The sequence below is a fragment of the Mastigoproctus giganteus genome, chromosome 4 (genome assembly GCF_048544385.1).
Source record: "Mastigoproctus giganteus isolate SK-2022 chromosome 4, ASM4854438v1, whole genome shotgun sequence".
Classification (NCBI taxonomy): domain Eukaryota; kingdom Metazoa; phylum Arthropoda; class Arachnida; order Uropygi; family Thelyphonidae; genus Mastigoproctus; species Mastigoproctus giganteus.
The window spans coordinates 10,769,143-10,793,184 of record NC_143578.1 but is presented as its reverse complement, the minus strand read 5'-3'; the positions used below and the strand labels follow the sequence as shown (position 1 = coordinate 10,793,184).

Here is a 24,042-nt window from a genome sequence, read left to right as displayed (position 1 = left end):
AATTACGTTCACCTACATCATCCAGTCTCTTATCTATATAAATACATTTTAATTGTATTTACAAATAAAAAATTTATACTTTGGAACAACCATGTAAGGTCAGAGATACTTGCAAGATATAGAGAATACAAGAATATTACCATATTTATTAGTCACCTAGGATGGAACTATGGTCATTAAAAGCATGTGTACTTCTGTACTCACACACTTCGCCACTTGGCTATGGTTTTAAGATGGAAAAAAAATAATGCCCACCTAGAATCAATTACGTAAACAATATTTCAATTGAATTTTTGATGGAAGAATGTGTAATTATTTTTAAAAATGACAAGTGTTGACTGTATTAGTAGTTCAGGCTTGAACTGTGGTCCATTAAAACTACCACAGTTGGCTACTTCGGGCCTTAAATTATCATATACATGATAATGTTCTTGTATCTTTATCGTATGAACTCCTTTGGTTCACAGGAGAGAGATACGAGAACAGTTGTATAGGCTTGAACCACAGTCACTGAAAGCACATGTACTCTTGCAATTGGTTACAATGGCCTTAGATTAATCTCTCTCTCTCTCTCTCGTTTACACTGACTACCAAGGTTATGCTATCAGGCTGCAGTATCTTCCAAACATCAAAGATGGAATTCATGACTTAGAGACATACTCTTTCCTTCTTGAATAGGTTGCTTTAAGTTCACTTTTTTTTAGAGAATTCTAAACTGGATCTTTCCAAATGGGTAACAATTTGCCACTTCCCACCAATTTGAATTGAAGCCTTATGATTTTATTCAACAAAATACACTGGTGTGCAAAACTTAAGGATCAACACTTTCTAAAGGTTACAACCACAAAATCTTTACTTAAGGTACTTTTTTTTTTTTTTTTTTATGTGAACCCCAAACACAAGAGGTATTAGAACCTATAGTACTTAATACCGTGCTTAGGTTGGAGGTCGAGAAGACGAAAGAAGATATTTGTTGACATTGGACTTGAACTTCTGTAGATTGTAATTTTCAGGAAATACGTATGAATCAAGGTTGTTCCAGAAAACGGCAGTTGAATGAATAAATGAGGAAGATGAAAAGTTGGTTCTGTGGGTTTGAAGTTGGACAGTAAATGGATGTTGGGGGGTGGCGGCACGTGGTCGGACTGTTTTGAAAGAGAGAGCGGGAATTATAGAAGCCAATTCAGAAGAACAGTGCCCATGGAAGTATCTGTAAAAGAGGCATGCAGCAGAAACAGTGTGTCTATGAGAAAGCGAGTGGAGAGACTGTTAGAGATGAGTCATTAATTAACCTAACTGCCCTCTTTTGAATGGAATCAAGAAGCCTGAGAGAGGTTTTGGGGGCACCACCCCAAATGTGGGAACAATATTCCATGGCAGGGCGGATTTGCGATTTATACAGAGTTGAGCAGCTGTTTGGAAGAAAAGTAACGCCGAGAGCGAAAGAGAAAACCAAGTTTTTTAGATGCAGAGGAAGCAATATTTGTAATGTGTTTGTGCCAAGAGAGATTAGAAGTCAGGGTAATCCCCAAAAGAGATATATCATTTTGCCTAGAAATCGGAGTGACACTAAAGATAAGCATAGGAGCAGAAGAATCCTTTTTGCGAGATATAAGACAAGACTGAGTTTTAGAAGGGTTGAAATCAACTAAGTTGTCTTTGCCCCACTGGAGAATTACCTGAAGATCGGCATTTAAGGAATTGGTAGCAGATTTTCAAGAAGTTGAAGCTGATTGAGCAGGGCAAGGTTTCTCAAAATGGAAAGTGGAATGCAATGTGCTATCATCGGCAAAACTATGGATAGGATTTCCAGTCAATGGAAGAAGGTCATTGATATACAAAAGGAACAGAGTGGGGGAAAGAGCTGAACCTTGGGGGACACCGGCATTAGTGGAGAAGTTAGAAGACAGAGAGCCATCTACCATCACCCTCAGTGAGCGATCAGAGAGAAAACTGGATAACCAATTACTAAAATTACTTTTACTCTTTACCAATTACTCTTTACTGATGAGAGTAGATTCAGTCTTGGCAGTGATTCTGGATGTCAGCTAATCTGGTGAGAGGTTTGCACATGGTATCACCTGCAGACAACACTGAAAGGGATCATTATGGCAGTTGAGGTGTTCTCATCTGGGGAGACGTTATCTTGGATGGACATACATAACTCCAGATACTGGAAGGCAGTACTGTAACCGGTGCACACTACTGTATTGAGGTAATCCTTCCCCACATGCGTCTGTTCCGAGGTGCCATTGGCCCCGAGTTCGTGTTTATGGATGATAACACCACACCCCATCGTATTGCACCTGTTGATATGCTTTTGGAAAGTGAGGACATTGTTCGTATGGATTGAGCTGCCTGTTCCACCGATCTAAATCCCATCGAACACATATGGGACGCTCTGGGGAGACACCTAGCGGCACGTCCACACCCACCAGAAAATGTTTACCAACTGAAGATGGTGCCAACAGAGGAATGGACGATGTTACCCCAAGAACTTACTTATCAACATTGTTCTAAGTATGGACAGACAGTGCAAAGCCTGCATTGACATTAGGGGTGGCCATACCTCTGTACCGTTTTGTTTCCTTCATATTTTCTGTACCTCAAGAGGTTCCTTTGGTATGCTTTTCCCATATCCAGGCCACCCCTAGGAGAAGCTACAGGTGAAAACCTGATTGGTCCTTAAATTTTGCACACCAGTGTATATTTGTATTGAAATAGCTTGACAGGATTTGCAGAAATTTTACCACAGAACTATGCACACTTACCCAAGTCAAGAGACAGCTGGCATTCTCCTTTCTCTAGGGATGTATTGGAAAATCTGAAGAGGTATCCTAGATATGTATTCATTCTTATTCATTTTATGTGTTGTAGCTATTTTTCTGTAATTGGTGCACAGAAATACTTTTGGAGTATGTATTCAGTTATGGGTCTCATTTCTAGTATTGTCCTTGGTTTTTTTATTCGGTCTGACAACGTAAATCCTCATAACTTTCATTTTGGCTGAAGTGATTCGGTATTCACCTTTTTTTTTTATGGTTTAGGCTTCACTTTCCTATAAAATAAATTTTTTTCTGTGGCAAGATTTAGATGGTGTGTTTGTATTGGCCAGGAGTACTGGGTCATCAGCACATAGTAAAGTATCAAGGTGATTACCATTTTGTAATGTAATACAGGCAACTCTTGGTTTGCAAACTTTTGATTTACAAACATTTGCTATAACTAATGACACAATCCATTCAAAATTTCTTGAAGTTATCAATAGAATTCCTTATAAAATGAAATGCCAAATATATAGTGAACATTCCAACAGCTCTACATCCTTCTTAAAATTGGTTGGTGGAACAGACTTCCATCCCTTGTTGTGGAAGTTGACAGCCTAAATAATTTAAGGCTCAGCTGGACAGGTATTTCACACGAACTGTGTGAAATGGGAGTGGTTTTTTTTTTTGGCTGATGCTGCATAAGCTTGATTTCTTACATCATATGCCTCTACTAATGCTAAAATGAGGCCTCCAGACCTGTATACAGTACTCAAGGTATGGCCTGACCATTGCCTTATCCCTGCTAGAAAAATTCATGTATATCATTGACAAGACACCATGAGCTACTCTTGTAGACTTTGCACTGTTCAGAAAACTTTATATTTGCCTGCACAATTACCCCCAGGTCCTTTTCATTCTCTACCAGTGTGAGTGTAGTACCACAGAGTTGATACATTACTCTGGAGTTATTGCTTCCCATATGTAGTACTTTACATTTGTCAATGTTAAACTTTATTTGCCACCTCTCAGCCCATCTGCTCAACTTTTCTAGATCCTGTTGCAGCAGTGTACTGTCATTAGTGTCCATAACAACCATGCCAACCTTCATATTGTCTGCAAACTTGGGACATTAAGCCTGATATGCCATCAATATCATTTATAAATACACAAAACAACAATGGACTCAACACTGAACCCCTGGGGAACTCCACTAATAACATTAGTCCATGAAGAGCAGTGTCCATTCATTACCACTCTTCTCCCACTCAAACATCCCTTTATCCATAGCAGCAATTTGCCTCCAATGCCACACTGCTCCAATTTGTGCAGCAGTCTTCCATGTGCAACAGTATCGAAAGCCTTTCTAAGATCCAAATATATGATATCAAAGTTATTCTCTGCATCCACTCCCTTTGTGACCAAATCTGGTTCAGTTATACTGAACTGTTTTCTTGATTAATAAAACTAATGTTTTATTAAACAATGTTTAATTAATTTAAAACTTGTTTACATGCCATGCTGCATACAATGTTTTCGCATGAGAGACTATGACATGAGAAAGAAACCAGGGTCAATACCAGTGCCTACAATAAAATAAAAAAAAGGATAAATGAGGTCCTCCCTTTTTTTTTGTTTGTATCTATGTTCTCCCTTTAATTTTGTACATTCATGTTTTCTCTATTCTAGCTTCTCACTAGTTTACTGTAATCACTAGTTTACTGTAATGAACTTCATTATAATTTAAACTCTTGTTTTAAAGTTAATTTGTGCATAGTTGGTTTGGTTGTAGTCCGCACTGGAATTTGTATTTTGCTTGTTCATTTGAACTATGGAGGATAGTAATAATTGCATAAATTATATCACACTGCAGTTTAATTTTTTTTTGTATATGGATCATATAGGGACAGCTGTTGACAGTTTGCTGGATAACAGTCAATGCCAGAAATAAAATCTAAATTGGTAGCAGATCCCACTCTGAAGTTATCTATGCAGGTTCCTTGACAGCATCTTCCATGTCAGTTTCACATGTAGATATTGTATTCTCTTTTCATGGACATGTGTAATTTTCGTTTTGTGATGATCATCCCTTGTTTGAAGAGTTGTGCATTTGCATTGCTGTTCCCACCACCCCCTTATTTTCTTTAAGTGTTAAGTTCTAAAGTCTTAAAATGAGATGCTATCTCATTCCCACACATGCATGCCCATCACTGAAATGGGCACTATGTAACATTCCCATTTTGGTGGATGAAAGATGGTTCTTGTTGGGATATCTTTCTTTTCTTAAACCTCAGTCCCAGATTTGTCGAAAATTGAACCTTTTAACATACGTTTATATGAATAAATGCTCTTAACTAGTAAATCTGATAGTGATAATTTCACACTCACACCCTTCGTACATTAGTTCTGTACCTTGTGCCCCTTCTTAGTTATGGATATGTAAATCCTGTTCTTTAATTTAAGTGCAGACAAATTTTGTTTTATATATGATAGGATCACAAAGTATGCAACTCCACTTATAAGACTGATTTCCCAATTCATGCTTATGTTTGCAAATAATTTGGTGTTCATTTTATGGTGGCAATTGACAACAGGAGATAGGAGGGAAAAGTCAACATCTTAGTGGATGTGCAGTATTGGCTTTTCATTTGGATAAATAAAAATTCCATATTTTAACTGGATGATACCTCATGGACTAATAATGATAATACAGTAAACCCCCGCTATTCATAGGGGTTACGTTCCTGAGAAATGCTGCAAATACCGAAAGCATGAATACTGAGTTATGGCTCCCATAGTGATAAAAGGGTTCCGTTCCAAAGTATGAAATATATAAGAAAAACTAGTCTAAAATTTTGTCTAGGTATGTATTATATGTACCTTCATAATATGAATATGTACATAGTAAAATGCAAGCATATGGCATCAAAATGAAAATAAGAAAATTTAATATTTATTAGAAATTTCAAACAAATTTTGTCATCCCTCTCCCCCACCCGCTGAGCACTGTTTTGACCGGGAAAGATGATTTTAGCCACACCTATGTTTTTTTATGGTGGAAAATGTTCACAGCACTTTAAAATTCACATTTTTTTAGGTTTCATTTTATATTAAATCAGCAAATAGCAGGGGGTTTACTGTATATGGCTTTAGCCTAAAAATGTTTGCCCTCTATGAGAACAGGCTGGTCATTACTGCTTTGTTTTTTTTTTTTTTTTTTTTAAGTACATACTTTCAGTTTACAAATAGAGTTTATATACACAAGTGCATGGTTTACAAAATTTCACCTATTTTTACTTTAATTTGAGTTTCCTACAGGCGGAATTTCTACTTAGGTGAATTCTAACATGAAGTAACAGGAACGTAACATGTATTATGAGGCCATAATGTATGAGGCAGTTAGGATCTTGTCCCTCAATGTATCATATTAAGCTCCTCTTGGGTACTATTCTGTTATTTTCTTAGTCCTTCTGTCATCAAGCTATGTGTCCTGCCCAAGACTATTTTAGTTCTTTATTCTTTAGTTTTCATAAGAATGTCCTTTACTTGAGTTTTCTGCCTAATCCGCCACATTTCTCTTCTTATCTAACAGTCTGATTCGCAATATAATTCATTCCATTCTTTGCTGTGTAGTTCTCAGCTTCTCTTTCATTCTTTTGGTGAGTGCCCAAGTTTCACTTCCATAAGTCATGGTGGGGAGTATACATTGGTTCATTATTTTACATTTCAGACAAACTGGGATATTGCTCCTCTGTATGTGACTATTTCCTGAATGCTATCCATCCAAAATTTATTCTTCTCTTGACTTCCAGCCATTTATCATTATTACGGCTAATAACTTGTCACATATAAGTATATGACTCCACCTTTTCAATTACTGCTCCTTCGATCATTATGTCCCTTTCTGTAGCATACTTGTTCATCGTTACTTTTGTTTTAGCCATATTCATCTTTAGTCCAAAACCCTTACTAACTGTGCATAACTAATTAAGATTTTCCTCCAATTCTTTGGGATAGTGGCTTATGATCACAATGTCATCTGAAAATCTTAAATGGTTTAGGTACTCTCCATTCACATTGACTCCTTTCTGCAACCAGTCTAATCTTCTGAAAACTTCAAGGGCAGCGGTAAACTTTGGAGATAATCCTTGTCAAACTCCTTTCTCAATTTTAAAATTTGCTACTGTCTTTGTCTAGTGTAATAAAGGAGGTAGCGTTCTCATATTTTCTTCAAAATCATAATATATGGGGTATCTATGCCTTGTCTTTCCAGTGCCCAAAACATTGCCTTATGCTGTATGGAGTCAAATGCCTTTTCATAATCCACAAATGCCAGGCATAATGGTGTTTTATATTCATTTGCTTTCTCCATTAGCTGTGATATTACGTGAAGGTGATCCATAGTTGAGAATCCTGTCCTAAAGCCAGCTTGTTCTTTCGGTTGATTCTCATCAAGTAATCTTTCTAATCTGTTAGTAATGACCCTTGTAAACAACTTGTAGATGTGGGATAACAAGCTAATTGGTCTATAATTTCCAATTTCTCTCCTTTCTTATGCAGCAAAACTATGATTGCATTATTCCACTGCTTAGGCGTCACACTTTTTCTAATGCATTTTGTGAAGAGTCTTGCCAGTTTGTCATGTCTCTTCCTCCCAATTTTAACAACTCTACAGTAACTTCATCTTCCCCCAGGGCTTTCTGATTCTTCATTGCATGTTCTACCTCATCAGGAAGAATATCAGGTATGTCGTATGTGTTGTTAATTTGAAATCCATCTTTTCCACTGCTGTCATCATTCCCTCACTCCTTGTATAATTCTCTATAGTCTTCTGCTATTTGAATTATGCCTTCTCTGCTATTTATAAGTATACCATTGCTATTCTTCAGTTTCATTTGTCTTTCTGTTCATGGCTGTTGATTGAAGTCCTTTGTTTTCCCCTTAATGCTTGTTCTACTTTTTTTGTGTTAAATCTTCTTATGTCCTAAGAGTCTCTTTCTAATGGCTTTGCATAACTCAGTATACTCAATTTTCTCCTTGTCAGTGGTTATCTTGCTCTTCATTTGTCGCCTTCGGTTCATCATGACAAGTGTTTCTCGACTAAATTTTTCTTCTTTGGATTTTTTACCTATAGGTTTCTTGGGCTTTTATCACTTTCAGAAAGTTGTAATATTCCTCATCAATATCTTGGTCCTGAGTAGTCTGCAGAAGCTCAAACTTGTTCTTAAGTTCCAGTACATACTGCTTTTTCTCCTCTTGTTATCTCAAAGACCTTCGTATTATTTACTCAAGTCAGTTTTTTCCTTTCTTTTATCTATATCAAGTGTGCATCTTACCATTCTGTGATCACTTCCAACATTTACCTTATTCAGGACAGTAACATCATTCATGATATATCTTCTGTTAGTGAGGATGAAGTTGATTTCATTAGTTGTTAATCCATTTGGGCTCTTCCATGTCCACTTTCTGTTCACCCTTTTCTTGAAAAAAAAAAAAAGGGTTCATTACTGACATTCCTTGAGATTCTGCAAATTCCACAGGTCTTTCACCAATTCCAAAATTTCCTATCGTTCCCCTTTTTGCACTTTGTCTTTTTCCAACCTTAGCATTGAAGTCATCCATAATGATAGTAGTGGGTTTTTTTGCTCATCTAGAAGACTCAATTTCAGTGTACATTTCTTCAATCTCTTCATCATTGCTCGATGTTGGTGCATAAATCATTATAACCTTTAGCTTGTACCTCTTAGAAATCCTGAGATTAGTCTTGATACCCTTGATGTACTTTTGAATTCCAAAAAGTTTTTTTTTATATATCTTTATGGACCAGAAAGCCAACTCCACCTTTGTGCCTTGATGATGCATTCAGTAATAAAAGGAAAGATGGAGGAAGGACATGAAATTTTTGGATATGGCTTACAAACAGCAAGAACCTTGTTCCTTGGCATAATGTGTCCTCAAAAATGTCCCCCGCATACACACTACTGTGACTCCCTCCAGTCACTATCTGGCAGAGTAGACAGCAAGGCTATACACTAGCTGATCTGGATCTTTCCTAGAGAGTTAATCATTTCAGTTCAGTGGACTATCTAGTGGCCATCCTACAAACACCGTTTTAGAGCTGTACCCTCAAAATATAAGGAAGGTTGGATCTCACCATATGTCTTTGGATTAAAAACTTCTTGAATGAAAATTTTAGATATAGCAGATTAGAACTGATAAATTTGTTAAAAGGGAATTGAGCATTTTTCCCAATCTTTAATTATTATAACGATATTTTTCTTCTAAACAGTTGTTCACTCTGTACAAATTGTACATCTGCCCCGCCACAGAATATTGTTCCCGCATCTGGGATTGTGGCTCCAAAACGTCTCTCAGGCTTCTAGATTTCATTCAAACAAGGGCAGTTAGGTTAATTAATGACCTATCACTAACAAAGTCTCTCTCTACCCTATTTCATAGCCATAGTTTCTACTTTATGCCTTTTCTATAGATACTTCCATTGGCACTGTTCTTCTGAATTGGCTTCTATAATTCCCACTCTTCCAAACCAGTCAGCATCCTTTTGCTGTCCAACTTCCAACTCATAGAACCAACTTTTCTTCCTCATTTATTCCTTCAACTTCATTATGTATTTCCTGAAAATTAAAATCGACAGAAATTGAAGTCTAACAATGCAAAAAAAAAAAAAAAAAATTTCCCTTCACTAGTTAGTTATGCAACTAAAAAGTAAATACAACTTGGAAAAATTTGTCAAGTTTAATAACGTTCATTTTTAATATAAAAGCTAGTGTGCACCCTTTAACTGCAAATACAAATTCGAACTCAATCTTAGAAAAGAAACCTTTATTATAATCAAATACAGCATTTTGATATGTAAGAAAAATAGTATTTGTGACATGAAAAATTGGAAAAAAAAAAAAAAAAAAGTTAACTGTACATAACCTTTACCACAAATACAATTTGGTTGGTATAAAAAAAAAAAAAAAAAAAAAAATTTTTTTTTACAAATTCAACTTTTAGTATTGCTACTAAAAGATGCTTGGGCTGTTCTTTGTAATGGATGAAGGTTTCTTCGCATATGGACTGCATAGAGATGGTTGGTATGTGGAGAATAGTTGTAAATTCCGGGTTCTTCAGTAAATATTTAGAACTTTCACAAAATATAAAATACAAAACACTGCAGTTCCATTAATTATAAGATGGAACTAGGGTTGCTTAAAAAAAAAAAAAAAATCTTAAGACTATAGATGGGCAGAATGCAATTTGGGATATTTGAAAAAATTTAATAATCAAAGTGATACTAAAATTCTGCTTAATGCATTTCAACTAGAAAAATCCTTCAGAGGTAGAATTTAGGCACAAAAGCTATTTTGAAATCAAAATGAGTGCAGCCAGAAGTGTAGTATTAAGCACAACATTACTTTTAACAACTTTTGATCTTTAAGCATTTGCATTTCAAGACAATTAAAATTATATTAATAAAAAATTCCTTGAGCTTAAAACATCCCTGCTGTGTCATTCAGCTGATAATAATCAGATAACAAGTCTGAGAAATTACAACTGTAGCAAACAATACTGACTTGGGAATCAGATGTCTTAACAGCTTTAAAACTATTTTTGTGCAGTAACAAAGCAACACGTATTATAAACATTTGTACAGGATCACATAACATTGTAACAGTCTTAAATGTGAATGCTTTCTAAAAAGGGTGTAAACATGCACAAATTAAAAAGTGTACAAAAAAACATCTATCATAAACATTACTATGAAAGACATCAAGAAACATCCTATATACAAAAGCCGATAAAATGTTGCCACTAAAATTCATCTAAAATAACAAATGGTATGCATAATGAGCAAATCCTTCTATGCTTGAAACCTATTTTGTGCACCTTGCATCAGATGAATATCCTATTAAACACCCTCACATACCAAAGCCCAGTGACCAACATCTTCAGCGCTAAAAAGGGATCAGAAGATAGATTAGAATACAATCTTTGAACAAGATACATTTATTGAACTTAAAGTGTTACAATGCATGCTACTTATCGTGATTATGGATAACGGTATTACTTTTATGAAATCACATTCAGACATGTACATAGAGAAAAAAAAAAAAAAAAAAAAATTTTATCGTAATCAGCACTTCAGTTTATGTTATTGCTTTTTTGATCAGGATTTACACATCTGCAATGGATGCAACGTCTCAATTTGTTCTGGAACTCTGACACACTGCATGTCTAGTTACTGCTGTTGCTTCATATAGCTCATACGGTTGTTAGTGTCATTACTTGAAAGAAAATACTGCATCTGCACTACCAATCTGACTGTTTTATAGTACAGCATTAATTATTTTCTAATAAGTAGCATCCATTAAATTATTATTATAGAATTATTACAATTTTTATCTTTTAAAAATTCTACAGTAAAAAAAAAAACACTTCACATGAACCACGAGAATCTGACAAGTAATAGTTATTCATTTCATGGGGTGCACAAATAATTTTGTTCTAATGATTATCACTGAAAATTATTTCAAAAGGCTATTTGTTCAAAGAAATTCTGCTACATTAACAGCATGTAAAAGTAATAATTTCATTTATTCTACTTAAATATAGACTTTAAAATCAATAATAAACAAATAAAATGATGAAATATGTACTACAAAAGTAAAAAAAATGTTTTTTCAGGAGTATCATTGCAAACATTTTATTCATAATAAATATCACCCTTATAAATGTGATATCTGTTTACATGTAGCAAAGATTAACACTTTATACTGTACAGAAGCTAAATACAGGGTGTCCCAAATGTCACTGCATATTTTGGTGAAACAGTGATTTTCAAATAAATTTCATTACAAGTATATTTATTCTTTTTTTTTTTATATATATATATATATATAAAACAGTATTTGTAATGTGTTAGAGATGTTATAATTTTTATTAAATGTTTTCTTTTCAAACCCATAATTCATGATGAATGTTCAAGAGCAAATTTTTGTTGTAACATCCCACATCAAAGGAATGAAGTTTCGTGAAATCAGGGAAAGATTTAAGACTTCATAGTCCCAGTCCTACAGACAATGCAATTCATGCACTGGTGAATAAGTTTAAAAGAACTCGGGTCTGTGATTGATGAAAAAGATGTGGACACTTTCAATTCGAGAAATGTTTGAAGAAGACCCAACATTATCAGTTAGGGAGGGAACTCTCAGACTGAACATACCCAAGGCATCAGCTCACAGAATTGTGTTAGACACTGATGAAAAAGCCCTATCACATCCAACTTTTGCACAACCTGCATGAAGGAGATTTTCTTTGAGCAGCAATGTGTGCAGAATTTGTCAATCACATCCAACATAAGTTTAATGAACCACACTATGAAATCTCCTTGAAAATCTTTCCCTAATTTCACAAAACTTCATTCCTCTGATGCAGGATGTTACAACAAAAATTTGCTCTTGAACATTCATTGTGAATTATGGGTCAAAAGAAAACAAAAAAAAAAAAAAAAAAAAAAAAAAAAATATAATAACATAACATTTCTAACACATTACAAATTATGTTTTATGTAAAAAAGAATTATACTTGTTATAATGAAATTTATTTGAAAATCACTGTTCCACCAAAATATACAGTGACTTTTTGGACACCCTGTATTATTAAATTTCATTTAGTGTTATTGCATATTTACTTTTATTTCATTTCTGGGCAAACCATTGAAGCTATGTAAAAGCTATAGAATCAGCATAACCAAAAGAAACATTTAAGAAATGCAGATAAAAAGAATATTTTTGAAAACTGGTTACTTGGTGTAATCAGACATGCAGCTGGATATTTCCACAAGAATATCAAAAGGTGGATATTTTAGAGACAAGAATAGCAATTATGATACCTGAAATGAAGCAAGAAGAGAAATTGTTCAGCTAAAATTAAACAGTGCACTTGAGGCTGATGGAATCTACCCAATTATATAATCAAACCTTTAGCTTTAAATACTTAAAGCATCCTTGGATTCAGGAAAAGCTCTACATATTGGAAATGTTTTCTATTTACAAGGATGGTTCAGAGTGATTTCTGTGCCAGGGAAAATAATGGGGTCAGTAGTTAGTGAAACAATGGATCTTGATAAGACAATTACAGCATGGATTTGTTACAGGAAGGTAACATCACACCAAATCTGATTAGCTAATAAGATGCAATCACAAAGGAACCAGATGCAAAAATTTGATGTCATATGATCTCATAGACTTCAGTTGAGCTTTTGATGCTGTTCCACATTTACAATTATATAAATTGGAGCAAGATAGGGGAAGTTACTATGGATAAATTAATGGTTTAGTAGGAGAGAAAGTAGTCAAAAAACATCTGAGGTAATTATACAGTCTATTGTGATATCCTATGAGCAATACATATAGGCTACTGAAACAATGCATGGTCAATTACTGCATTTTCCATACAATAAGATGCACCCATATTTCAAAACAAATTTTGGGAAAAAATTTTATTGCATTTGAAACAAATTTACAAATCATCATATGATGATGTGGCAATAAGTTCCTGTACTAGTGCAATAAAAAGAACAAAGTGAAGGAGATCAAAAATGGTTTTATTTTTATTCAAAGTAATTGCCACCTGATTTAATGCATTTACTACAACATTCTAAGTTTAGAAAACAGTCAGCAAAGGCATCCAAAAAGCTTATTTGATTTGGTGGTTATGTTTTTCTTTATATCCTTAACATCCTGAAATTTTTCCTTTGAGGACAATTTTCACCTTGGGAAAGAGAAAGAAGTTTGCTGGTGCTAGTTTGGGAGAGCAGAGTGAATAGTTGATCTGTACAATGCCACGTCTTCACAACACATGCAGAATGGGTGGGGGCATTGTTATGCAACAAGAACCAGCTGCCTTTCTCTCAAAATTGCAGCCTCACCCTGAAACTCAAGTCTTTGAAGTGCCTGTATGTAGAACTTGGCACTGACTCTCCCCTTCAGGTACAAATTCTTGTGAATCACACCCAGTTCATCAAAAAACAAGATCAGCATCATCTTGATCCTGGATTTTCATCAACTTTTTGGGCCTTGATAATGATTTTGAAGTTGACTGTATTCTCCGATGCTTTTTCTCTGGGTTGTACTAAAATGCTCAACTCCAGTGACAATAGAGTAGTCTTGTTAAGTTTGGATGAAGTCTTTGCACAAAAACACTTTCTTCTGCTCATCTGTGAGGTGTGCAACAAGTTTTGCACAGACCTTCATTTTCCCTAAATCTTCATGCAGAATTTGACAAGTCATCTCCTTATTCATATCCAACTCATCAGCCACATCCAATCATTATTCAAATCCAACTCATCATTTTGAGGGCAAATGACAATCTTTTGCCACAATTTCCTGAACTTTTGCAATTATCCTCATTTTAAGAGGTTGACAGATGTCCACTTTTAGCATTATGTTTCTGTTGCAGGTTTTTCCAGTTTAAAGCAAAAAAAAATTCAATGTTTGTTGCTCCATTACAAAATCATGACATGGAATGTTAATGCTACTAACAAAACTGGTTGTTACTTGCAACCAGTCACAGTCTACTGGACAAACTATCCTATCATCTGTTGGAAGAAGTTTGAACTACTACATACCACTTCCATTTATTTTCAAACTCATCAAACATGACTGCAACAGCACCAGTCCACAAACTTTATTGCCATACATTGTCTAACATCAGTAACATCATTCCTACTGTGAAAGCTGTCATTACTGATGTTATGGGCCAACCTGCACTTACTATATAAAGAATGCATCATCTTCAGGGAATATTAAGAACACAGCTGATTCCACATTTCTTGAAACACTTGTAGCCAATAACTATCTCTGGTTTCACTAACTTCCATTAATTTTTCACCCATTCACACACCTGGGAAAGTTTGGTCATTTTGCCTTGATGTCAAGTTATGATCTGGTGCCTCCATCCATTTAGTCCACTCCTCGTGTGCAAATAATTTAAAGGATTTTTAATTGGGATATCAAAAGGCCAGACAGGCATTTTGCATGAGGAAAAAAAAAACCTCCCATTTCATGAATGGGTGAATTTTTTTTTTTTTTTGGCTGATGCTGCATAAGCTTGATTTCTTGCACTGTATGCCTCAACTAATGCATAAATCAACTTGCAACAGTTTCTAAAGAGTAAGAGTTAAGCCTTAAGTTGTCAGATAATTGTCAAAGTTAAAAGAAAGTTTTACTGCTTTATTTTTCTCTACACTGTACAGAAAAATCTGGTGGACAAATAGCAACATTTTTTTTATACATTGCATATAGTCAGCAATCATTTGCATAACTGGTTAACAGTCTAAATAAGCTAATTGTAATAAAAACTATTTCAAAAATTTATACATTTTCAAAATACTAATTAAATTATGATCTTAAACAAACTAGCTTCTATTTAAGTCTTTCGTGTCTATATATAATTTTTTTCAATAAAACTACAGTCAATTTCTGTTTTAACCCTCATTTACAATATAATTCAGTATTCCTCCCAAAAGCATAATAGTAGTGTGGATATATCTTCACATATACAGCTTAAGACAAAAATAGCTGTAAATTTTACTTGAGAAGTGTGAAATGACTTCATACCCATTAGCTTTCTGATAAAGGAATACTGGTGTAAAGAATGGATAGGATTATTTTTTAAAGAATGTATTTAGAAGGGGAACATTTCTGCAGATATAATGGATGCCAGTCCACCAACAAAGAACACAAAAGGAATTCAACAGAGGAACTAACATAAAAAATGCCAATTATATAGAAAGTTTTGCAAATATTTTGTTCCAGGCAGCAATATTGCCCTGGACAAAGTGCTACTGATTTCAAGGGTAGAAATGTATTCAAATGTTACAGAAAAAAAAAAAAAAGTGCATCACTTATCTTTGGTACCATTAAAATAAAAAAATACTCACCTTATGTAAAGGTCCAGTGTGTATCCGATCAGGTGTACTATGCAGAGGTGATGATGTATGGGACTTTGCAGGAGACTTACTAAGAGGTAAACCCACTAAAAGGAAGAAAGAGTTATTAGAAAATATGGCTAAGAAAAAACTAATTTTTAATCTCAATCTCTCTGTTTTGGATAGTTAGCTTTCAAAGAGAAAGCTAAAATGGAAGAGTAAAGCATGTAAAAAGAAAAAAAATTTTTTTTTTTAATCAATCATATCAATACATCAGTGAAAGAAATGAAGAGTGAAAACAATGCTGATATTATGCCAAGGTGTTTTGCTTCATATCCCAAATGGTCACCAAAATTTGGGACATGAAGCAAAATACACTGAAAGCTCTGTTGCAGTGTTTAGCTTAATTTGATTTTTCAAACAACTAGTTTTATATATATAAATTTTTTTTTTTTAAAGTGTTTCCTCACCACACTGGGAGGTAGGCCACCAACAAGAACTGTGGGCCATAAGTGCCATGGGTGGCCACCCCTAACGTAGATGGTACCAACTACAATTAAGATGGTCTTCAAAGAATAGCTACAAGACAGACTAGACTAACCTCTAATTCCTTAATTCTTCATTTTTATTACTATTCTTTTTTGATTATTAACATAGTCACTTAGATATTATTAATCACTATTAAAATTTGGTTATTAATTAACAATGGACCTGATAATATCAATCAAATATCTTTTAAGTAATCCCTCAAAATTAAAAAAAGAATGCTGTAATTTAATTACCAACATACCACTTCTGCTATCTTTACAGTCACTGATTAAGTTGTACAGGATGTACCGCAAAACATCTGGGAATAATATTTAGTCCTTTTAAGAAAGCTAAGACAGATTACACTCTATACAGCCTCTTTGACATGTTCAAATTTTCACTATTCTCCAAAGTGAAATTCTCTGGAAATTTTCCCAGACTTAACCTTGGGAAACCTTGCTGTGCCTTCTTGGAAGCAGGCACAGGAAGGCATTACTAAGGTGTAAGTGATATGCTATTAGTGAAAAGCTCAATTGAGGAATACATAGAAAACAGGAGTTGTCAAAACAATTCCAGCATTACATTCTGTATGGAATTTGATTATCAATGAACTGTCCAATCACATAATAAGAATGATTTATGAACTCATCAGGACACCACGACAGTCCCCATTGTCATACATTTGTTTTCTTTTTTTGCTTTTAGCCAATGATTTCTTACATACAGCCTTTACCAACCTAATTTTTTCTGTTAGTGAAAAGTACTAACACGAAAGTTAGTACTTTTCACTAACTTTCTCCATCCTTTTTTTTTTGCTCTATTTGATTGACCAGCTTTGTATAAATGCGTTTGTGGCTTCTGTGACTACATTACATTGAAGTTTTGAAAGGTAAAGACATTAAAAGCACAAATTAATTAAAAATATAAAGGTTGAGATACGTTAGTCATTTAATTAAGATTAAGCCCAGAGGAAGAAGTGCACTGCCTATTCCTTTGGTTGTAATCTAAAAAAAAATATATATTTATATATATATATAAAATAATTAAATGCACATGGCATAATACTTTAAGAGTTTAGTATCTATATAATATCGGTGTTTAGATACACCATAGACACTCTTAAAAAAACTACAAAGTAGTTGTTGTGGGCATCATTTGCTCTTTCTCATATTGTGCTCTGCCTTCACGACGAGTTGCCATGATACTGCACTACCTCAAATAAGTAACGCTTCACTAATAGAGAAGACTATTGTTACTTATTCTCAGTGAGTACCACCACCCAGACATGTTTCAAGGCTATTGGCCTATCATCAGTGGGTGGGCAGGTACCCTAGTATTGCAGACATGACGACCCAGTTGTGAAGTTAATCGCACAATATGAGAGATGCCAAAAGGTGTATAAGATAATATTTAAAATAATTGTCTTCTCTATAGTCTAAACAATAGTCTTCTCTATTAGTGAAGCGTTACTTATTTGATTAGTGCAGTATCATGGCAACTCGTCGTGAAGGCAGAGCACAATATGAGAAAGAGTAAATGATGCCCACAACAACTACTTTGTAGTTTTTTTTTTTTTTTTTTTAAGAGTGTCTATGGTGTATCTAAACACCGATATTATATATATCACTATGTAATGGAAACTAAAATCTTCAAACAAAGCCAAGAGTCCAAACAGTAAACTTTCAAAAACATTCATCAGTTGGCTGAAGATGTGAGTAGAAACAGTTTAAAAAGGGTTCACAATTTCCCATGATGCTGTGCTCGGACACATGAGAATTTGATGTGCATAAGATTCCATATTGGAGAAAGACTAGTCAGCAATTTTGCATTCGATATTTCAAGTGAAGTGTTATGGCAGAACCATTCTATTTCTAGTGTTTCATATAGCAGTAATTACTGGTTTATTTTAAAATGTTAAAAGCAAAAGAAAGTGCATTCATTAAGGACCACCCTTCATGCACACACAAAGATAACTGAGAAAACAGGATTGAAAAACTTACGCAATTAAAAACAGGGCATTATAAATAAGAAATATCCAACAAAGCATTTTTGCAATAATTTTTAAATTAGAAAAACAAGGTCAACTCTTCTCTTGCACTGCACTGAAAAGCATATATATACACACATTAACTTTACATGCAATATTGTAAGTCAATTGACAGAGAGCAAGTTTAAAACCAAAAAAGAATTAGGAAGTCTTACAAGGAATATCAGAACAGACATATGTAAAAGTTTCACTTAAGTATATAAAAAAAAAAAAAAAAAAAAAAATCAGATTAAATACTTACAAATGAGATGGGTGATGGTTGAGACAACTAATAATTGAGATTGTCAGTTGCCTCAACTAACTTAACAGAATACTGATGGAAGGTATCATTGAGAATTAAACTGACTAAAAGGTACGGAGAGCTTTGGTTCTATTAACACAGTGGTTTCAACCGGGGTGCTGCAACAACATTCCAGGGGTGCCACGTAATTTGGGTTTAAGTTACTTAAACTTATTATTTTATATTTATTTCATTATAAAAATGTGTACGGTATCTTTTTAATTTTGTGGTGATCTATAATTGATCTTTACTTAGTACCTCTATAAAGAATAAAATTATATACTATATATAAAATTTGTATTATTGTAATAAATATCATATAACATATATATTTTTTAATATTGTGTGTGTGTGTGTGTGTGTGTGTGTGTGTGTGTGTGTGTGTGTTTTATACACAGAGAATCAGATCTAACAGACAGAAAATTGAGTAGGGGTGCCACAAAATAAAATAAATTACTTAGGGGTGCCGTTATTAAAAAGAAAGGTTGAAGACCACTGTATTAACAGAAACTTTTCCTCTGGTATCAAACTTAGTCCTTCTGCTAGTTCCACTTAGCCAATTTCCATGAAAACCTCAAGGTTTCTCTGGTTTAACTACACAATTTCATGATACACTGGTATAAATTATAGCAGAGTTGGCGGGGGAGGCTCATGATTTAATAACTTTAGATATGGCATACATAAAAGGCAAAGAATATACCAAGCTCCTTGACAAAATGGATTCCATAGTCCCTGCTGCATATTCAGTGCTGGTTCCCTCCAGTCACAGCTGACAGAGCTGAGGCAGCAGGATTATACATCAGCTGATTCAGATGCTACCAAGAGTGTTACAAACAGGTTTGGTTAGTTGGACTACCTAGCATACAGCAACCGTACCTTTAAAAATGTACTGTGTAATCTTGCTGCCTTTACTCTGAAAACTGACTCTTCCCACCATCCAACTTTGGGAACTGTGAGCACTCCTTACTAATAGTTCCTGTACTGTTGGAGAATTCACAGCACTAGATTCAAGGAGTGCTGCTGAAGCAGCACCCCTTGAATACCTAGGCATCCAAGAATACATGCAGCTTCCTGATGAAATCAGGGAGCTGCACATATTCTAGCCATATCTAAATATTTCACCAATTCATGTTTACAAAATTATCAACTTGCCCCTTCCCTCCTCCAAACTTTTGATCTTGCCATGCCTGCCAAAACCATAAATACATGACCTGTACTACTCCACCACCTAATATTGCCTAGTGTCCAAGGAGTAACAATTATTCTGTGGCATGACAGCAAGCACAGGTCTTGGCTAAGGGCTGATTTTGGTGAAATTCAAGTGTGCTTAAATAAGTGGGGCTTCAATCAGTATTACACACTCAAATATCCTGAAAAAAGGCCTCTGAGGTTGGGAAAATTCATATTTTAGTATTAAATCAGCTCACACCAACCATAAGAATAAGCATTTACTGTAACTAGAATATTTATTTACATATTAAAATAAAATAAATATTTACAAAAAACTGCTATTATATTAAATATACATGTAAAAACATTAAAACTGTGATAAAATCCTTGAGATAAAATACACTAAAATAAACCGGATTAAAAACGATAAAAAAATCTCTGGAGCTTTCGGAAGCTTGCGCTCCCTTCCTCAGCAGTAACAAAACTTCCTGCAGCACGTCCATATATAACAGGCTCACGGTACCTATACACGTGGTGCAGTCGGCGCATGGTCTGAACTGGAAGCGGAAATAGCTCGGGAACGTGTTAAGCAAAACCGTTCATCCCTACTTAGGATAATAGTTTCAAACAGAGGATGCATACGCATACCTCTGTCCCTATTTCATCCGACCACAATATTATGAATAGGGACAGAGGTATGCGTATGCATCCTCTGTTTGAAACTATTATCCTAAGTAGGGATGAACGGTTTTGCTTAACACGTTCCCGAGCTATTTCCGCTTCCAGTTCAGACCATGCGCCGACTGCACCACGTGTATAGGTACCGTGAGCCTGTTATATATGGACGTGCTGCAGGAAGTTTTGTTACTGCTGAGGAAGGGAGCGCAAGCTTCCGAAAGCTCCAGAGATTTTTATCGTTTTTAATCCGGTTTATTTTAGTGTATTTTATCTCAAGGATTTTATCACAGTTTTAATGTTTTTACATGTATATTTAATATAATAGCAGTTTTTTGTAAATATTTATTTTATTTTAATATGTAAATAAATATTCTAGTTACAGTAAATGCTTATTCTTATGGTTGGTGTGAGCTGATTTAATACTAAAATTACACACTCAAATACAGCATTAGCTATCAGTGAAGAATGTCCATTAAACACATTGTTTAAATTGAAACTTCTTAGTGCAAGCATTACAAAAATGCTAGCTAATGCCAACAAGTGGCATGGACACTTCTATTCTTCCTGGTCTCAACAAAATGGCTAAACACTCATTCTGGTCTCATGAGGCCACAGCTTCTACCAAGTAGCATAACACAGAAGTGCACCAATCCAACTTTAGTTAGTAACCTTGTATCTTCCACGAGACAGTGGCCATGCCTCAAGAATCTAATCTCAAGCTATGTAATTTGAGAATCTGCACTTATATAGCATAAAAATTAAGTGCTCATTTTCCAAAGTATAACCACTAAGAAGCATTTAGTGATCATATATATATATATATATATATATAAATAAAGAGAATCAAGTTTTTATACTTTACTATGAAAAGTTAGGCTTTTCATAGATAAAAAAATATTTTTCTACTTTTGCTATGCTTTCAAATTAAAGCATAACAAAACTTGACATTATTTATTAAAGATTATATACTCCTATCTGTAATGGTGTGAAATTAAAAGGAGACATTAAACAGCCTGAACAAGAACAATCTCAAACTTCAGTACCATGAAAATTTAAAAACAATACCACAAAAATTAATGGGGGGGGGGGGAGACTTACATTTATGGCTGGCACCATTTTCAAATAGCTGATAGAACTGCGAAACATAAGTGGCAATACTCAAATTATCTGGTTCTTCATACTTGACCATATCTTCAGCATCCAAAAGGGCTGGAACTCCTAAATATTTCTCAGCTACACTAAATGCCTATAAAAAGAAAAAAAATTGATTAAATTCCCAAATTTTGAAATTATATACTATGTAATTTAAATGTTATTAAAGCTCTTAGTAATAACCAAGAGTCTTTAATAAACTGATTTTACTGAATGTTAAAATTTACTTCTATTTAAAACCTGTCCAAGATATTCATAGGTTTATATAGCTAACTTCATTTTCATTAAATTTGTTAAAAAAAAATATTTTTGTTTTTTGATAATTTCATACTTACCAGTTCATTGTTATGAAAGATGTCATCTTTGGATAAGGATTCAAAGTTTCTGAAAGAATAAGAACATCATTTAGGCTATGAATAAAATAGATTTGATGTTAACAATGATAATAAACTGGAATATTGAGATGAAATCTGCATTAGCACACAAGACACAATGAGTGAGAAATTGTAGTCTCCACTTAAGGTTAAACAAATGAATTGTTTCACTGGACAAAGTTTAACTTTTATTAACACACCAGTACGTACTTTATAGACAAAAAAAACGAAAAATTTAATTTGTATCTATTAGAAGTAGTGAATTTCAGTATTTCCCCCAGTATGTTATTCACTTTTGATCTGCATCACTAAAGAAAAAAATATAGCTTTAAAAAAATTCTTTGATGCATTATTCATTAAAAAGTATGCTGTACACCCAAAAAGTATACCCATTATTGTTTTTTGATCTTATTATCAATTGTATTTTCAGAATGAAGAAAAAAAAAAAAAAAAAAAAAAAAAAAAATGTACAAAATACACTACCATAAAATACTGTTCAAATTTTTTTTTTTACATGCCTCCTAAAGGCATAAGTAAAATGAAATAAGGGCATTTCGATATGAAAAGAAAAGTATTGAAATTTGCTTAATCTTAACACTACAATATCAATTATTCTTTGATAACAAAACTGAGGTTAAACAATACCTTTTTTTAAAAAGGTTTTTGCCTTCCTCTCAAGTTTGTTCTTAGACATTTCACTATAGCAATTAACCAAATTTTGTAGTAGATTGTCAGACTTGTAGCTTTAACCTTGGACCAATTTCTGTTTCTGTGTAGGCATATATATATATTTTTTTTTTTTTTTTACTGACAGGTGGACTTAAATCTCCATCATCCGGCATAGAAGACTAGATCATGAGAGCCAGGATTTCTACTTATATGATGGTTGAAGGGTGAAAGGTGGGTGGGGGGTGTTTCCCAGTACCACTACCATGGAGAATGTACATGACAGGGCAGATACTTATCTGCGTTATAGGTAATGCTAATATCAAAAACCTGACTTCACTTGTTTTTCATTTATACAAGTCTCTTAACGACAAGTTAAATATGTTGAATGAGAAAACAGATGCACTCAGATGGTATTAGGAAAGCATATACAGAAAAAATAATAATAAATTACTGTATTAAGAATAATCATTACAATTTAAACAGCAAGAATTTTGATATCAGTTAAAATAAGTTGAATAACAAAACTTTGTTCTACATTAATGAAATTTAAATTACACTAAAATAAGAGTTGACAATAATCAAACTATAAAGACAGCCCAACAATGTTACCAGGAATCTGTATCAGGAATTGTAGCCTTAACAGTCAATCTGGCACTAATTTCATTAGAATGGTATCCTATGAAGGCAAGAACTAAAATATTCTTCTACAAATGGTATTTGGAAGATAATATATTCACAAAAAGTGAATTTAATACTCCCTCCCAAGAACAATTTTACATAATCTTTCTGTAGAAGAGCTATTATCAAGAGGTATTTACCTCTTAACTCTACCCCACAATATTTCATTTTAAAGATTGAAAATTTCAAATTAGTGGTAACTTGGAATTTTATTTTAACTGCAAATGGCCAAATAAAAATGTAAACAACTGCACTTAAAGTACATTTATTACGTGCATTTAACTATGAAAATTAACTTGGAAATAAGCAAGCTAAGTTTGTACTCCTTGCTGTTTACATAAAAATTGTGCAATTCTTTTTAACCACATTTATAAAGGGCCATATCCATTCTGAATTTTTTTATTACCACTTTTATTGTATTTAAAGTTCCATATCCTGTAAGATAAGATGGTACTTAAAACAGATTATCTTATGCCTGAAAGGAACACTATTAAAAGTGTTACCTAGATATGGCAAGGGAACATGTACAGGCTAGGAAGGCAAGAATTCACTGAGACGAGAATAATTTAAGTGCAGGTTACTTGGCCATATAATAAGAGGTCTTTTGGCAGTTCCAATTGCCCTGTCTTATTCCTTATGAATTCTCTCTCTGTCCTAATTAAGGAGCTGCATGTTTCATCTTTAATCTCAATGTACATCATTTACTCAATCAATTCCATTTGAAGAGAGGTCTGCGTTAGAAATGCATATTTAATGAATATCTG

At 34.0% G+C, this 24,042-nt stretch overlaps 1 protein-coding gene across 3 annotated transcripts in view; it reads right to left on the bottom strand.

The window, feature by feature from the left end:
• Positions 1-9,747: 9,747 nt before the first annotated feature.
• The window catches only part of LOC150086396 (MICAL-like protein 1), a 59,952-nt gene continuing 45,657 nt past the window's right edge, over positions 9,748-24,042 (bottom strand). For all 3 annotated transcript variants that reach the window (XM_090371352.1, XM_090371353.1, XM_090371351.1), the window contains exons 3-6: positions 21,893-21,941; positions 21,504-21,651; positions 15,715-15,809; positions 9,748-10,726 (exon numbers count right to left, since the gene is read on the bottom strand). In XM_090371352.1, coding sequence (XP_090227478.1) covers positions 10,721-10,726; positions 15,715-15,809; positions 21,504-21,651; positions 21,893-21,941 — 298 coding nt within the window. In that variant the 3' untranslated portion in view covers positions 9,748-10,720. The remainder of the gene's footprint in view (positions 10,727-15,714; positions 15,810-21,503; positions 21,652-21,892; positions 21,942-24,042) is intronic.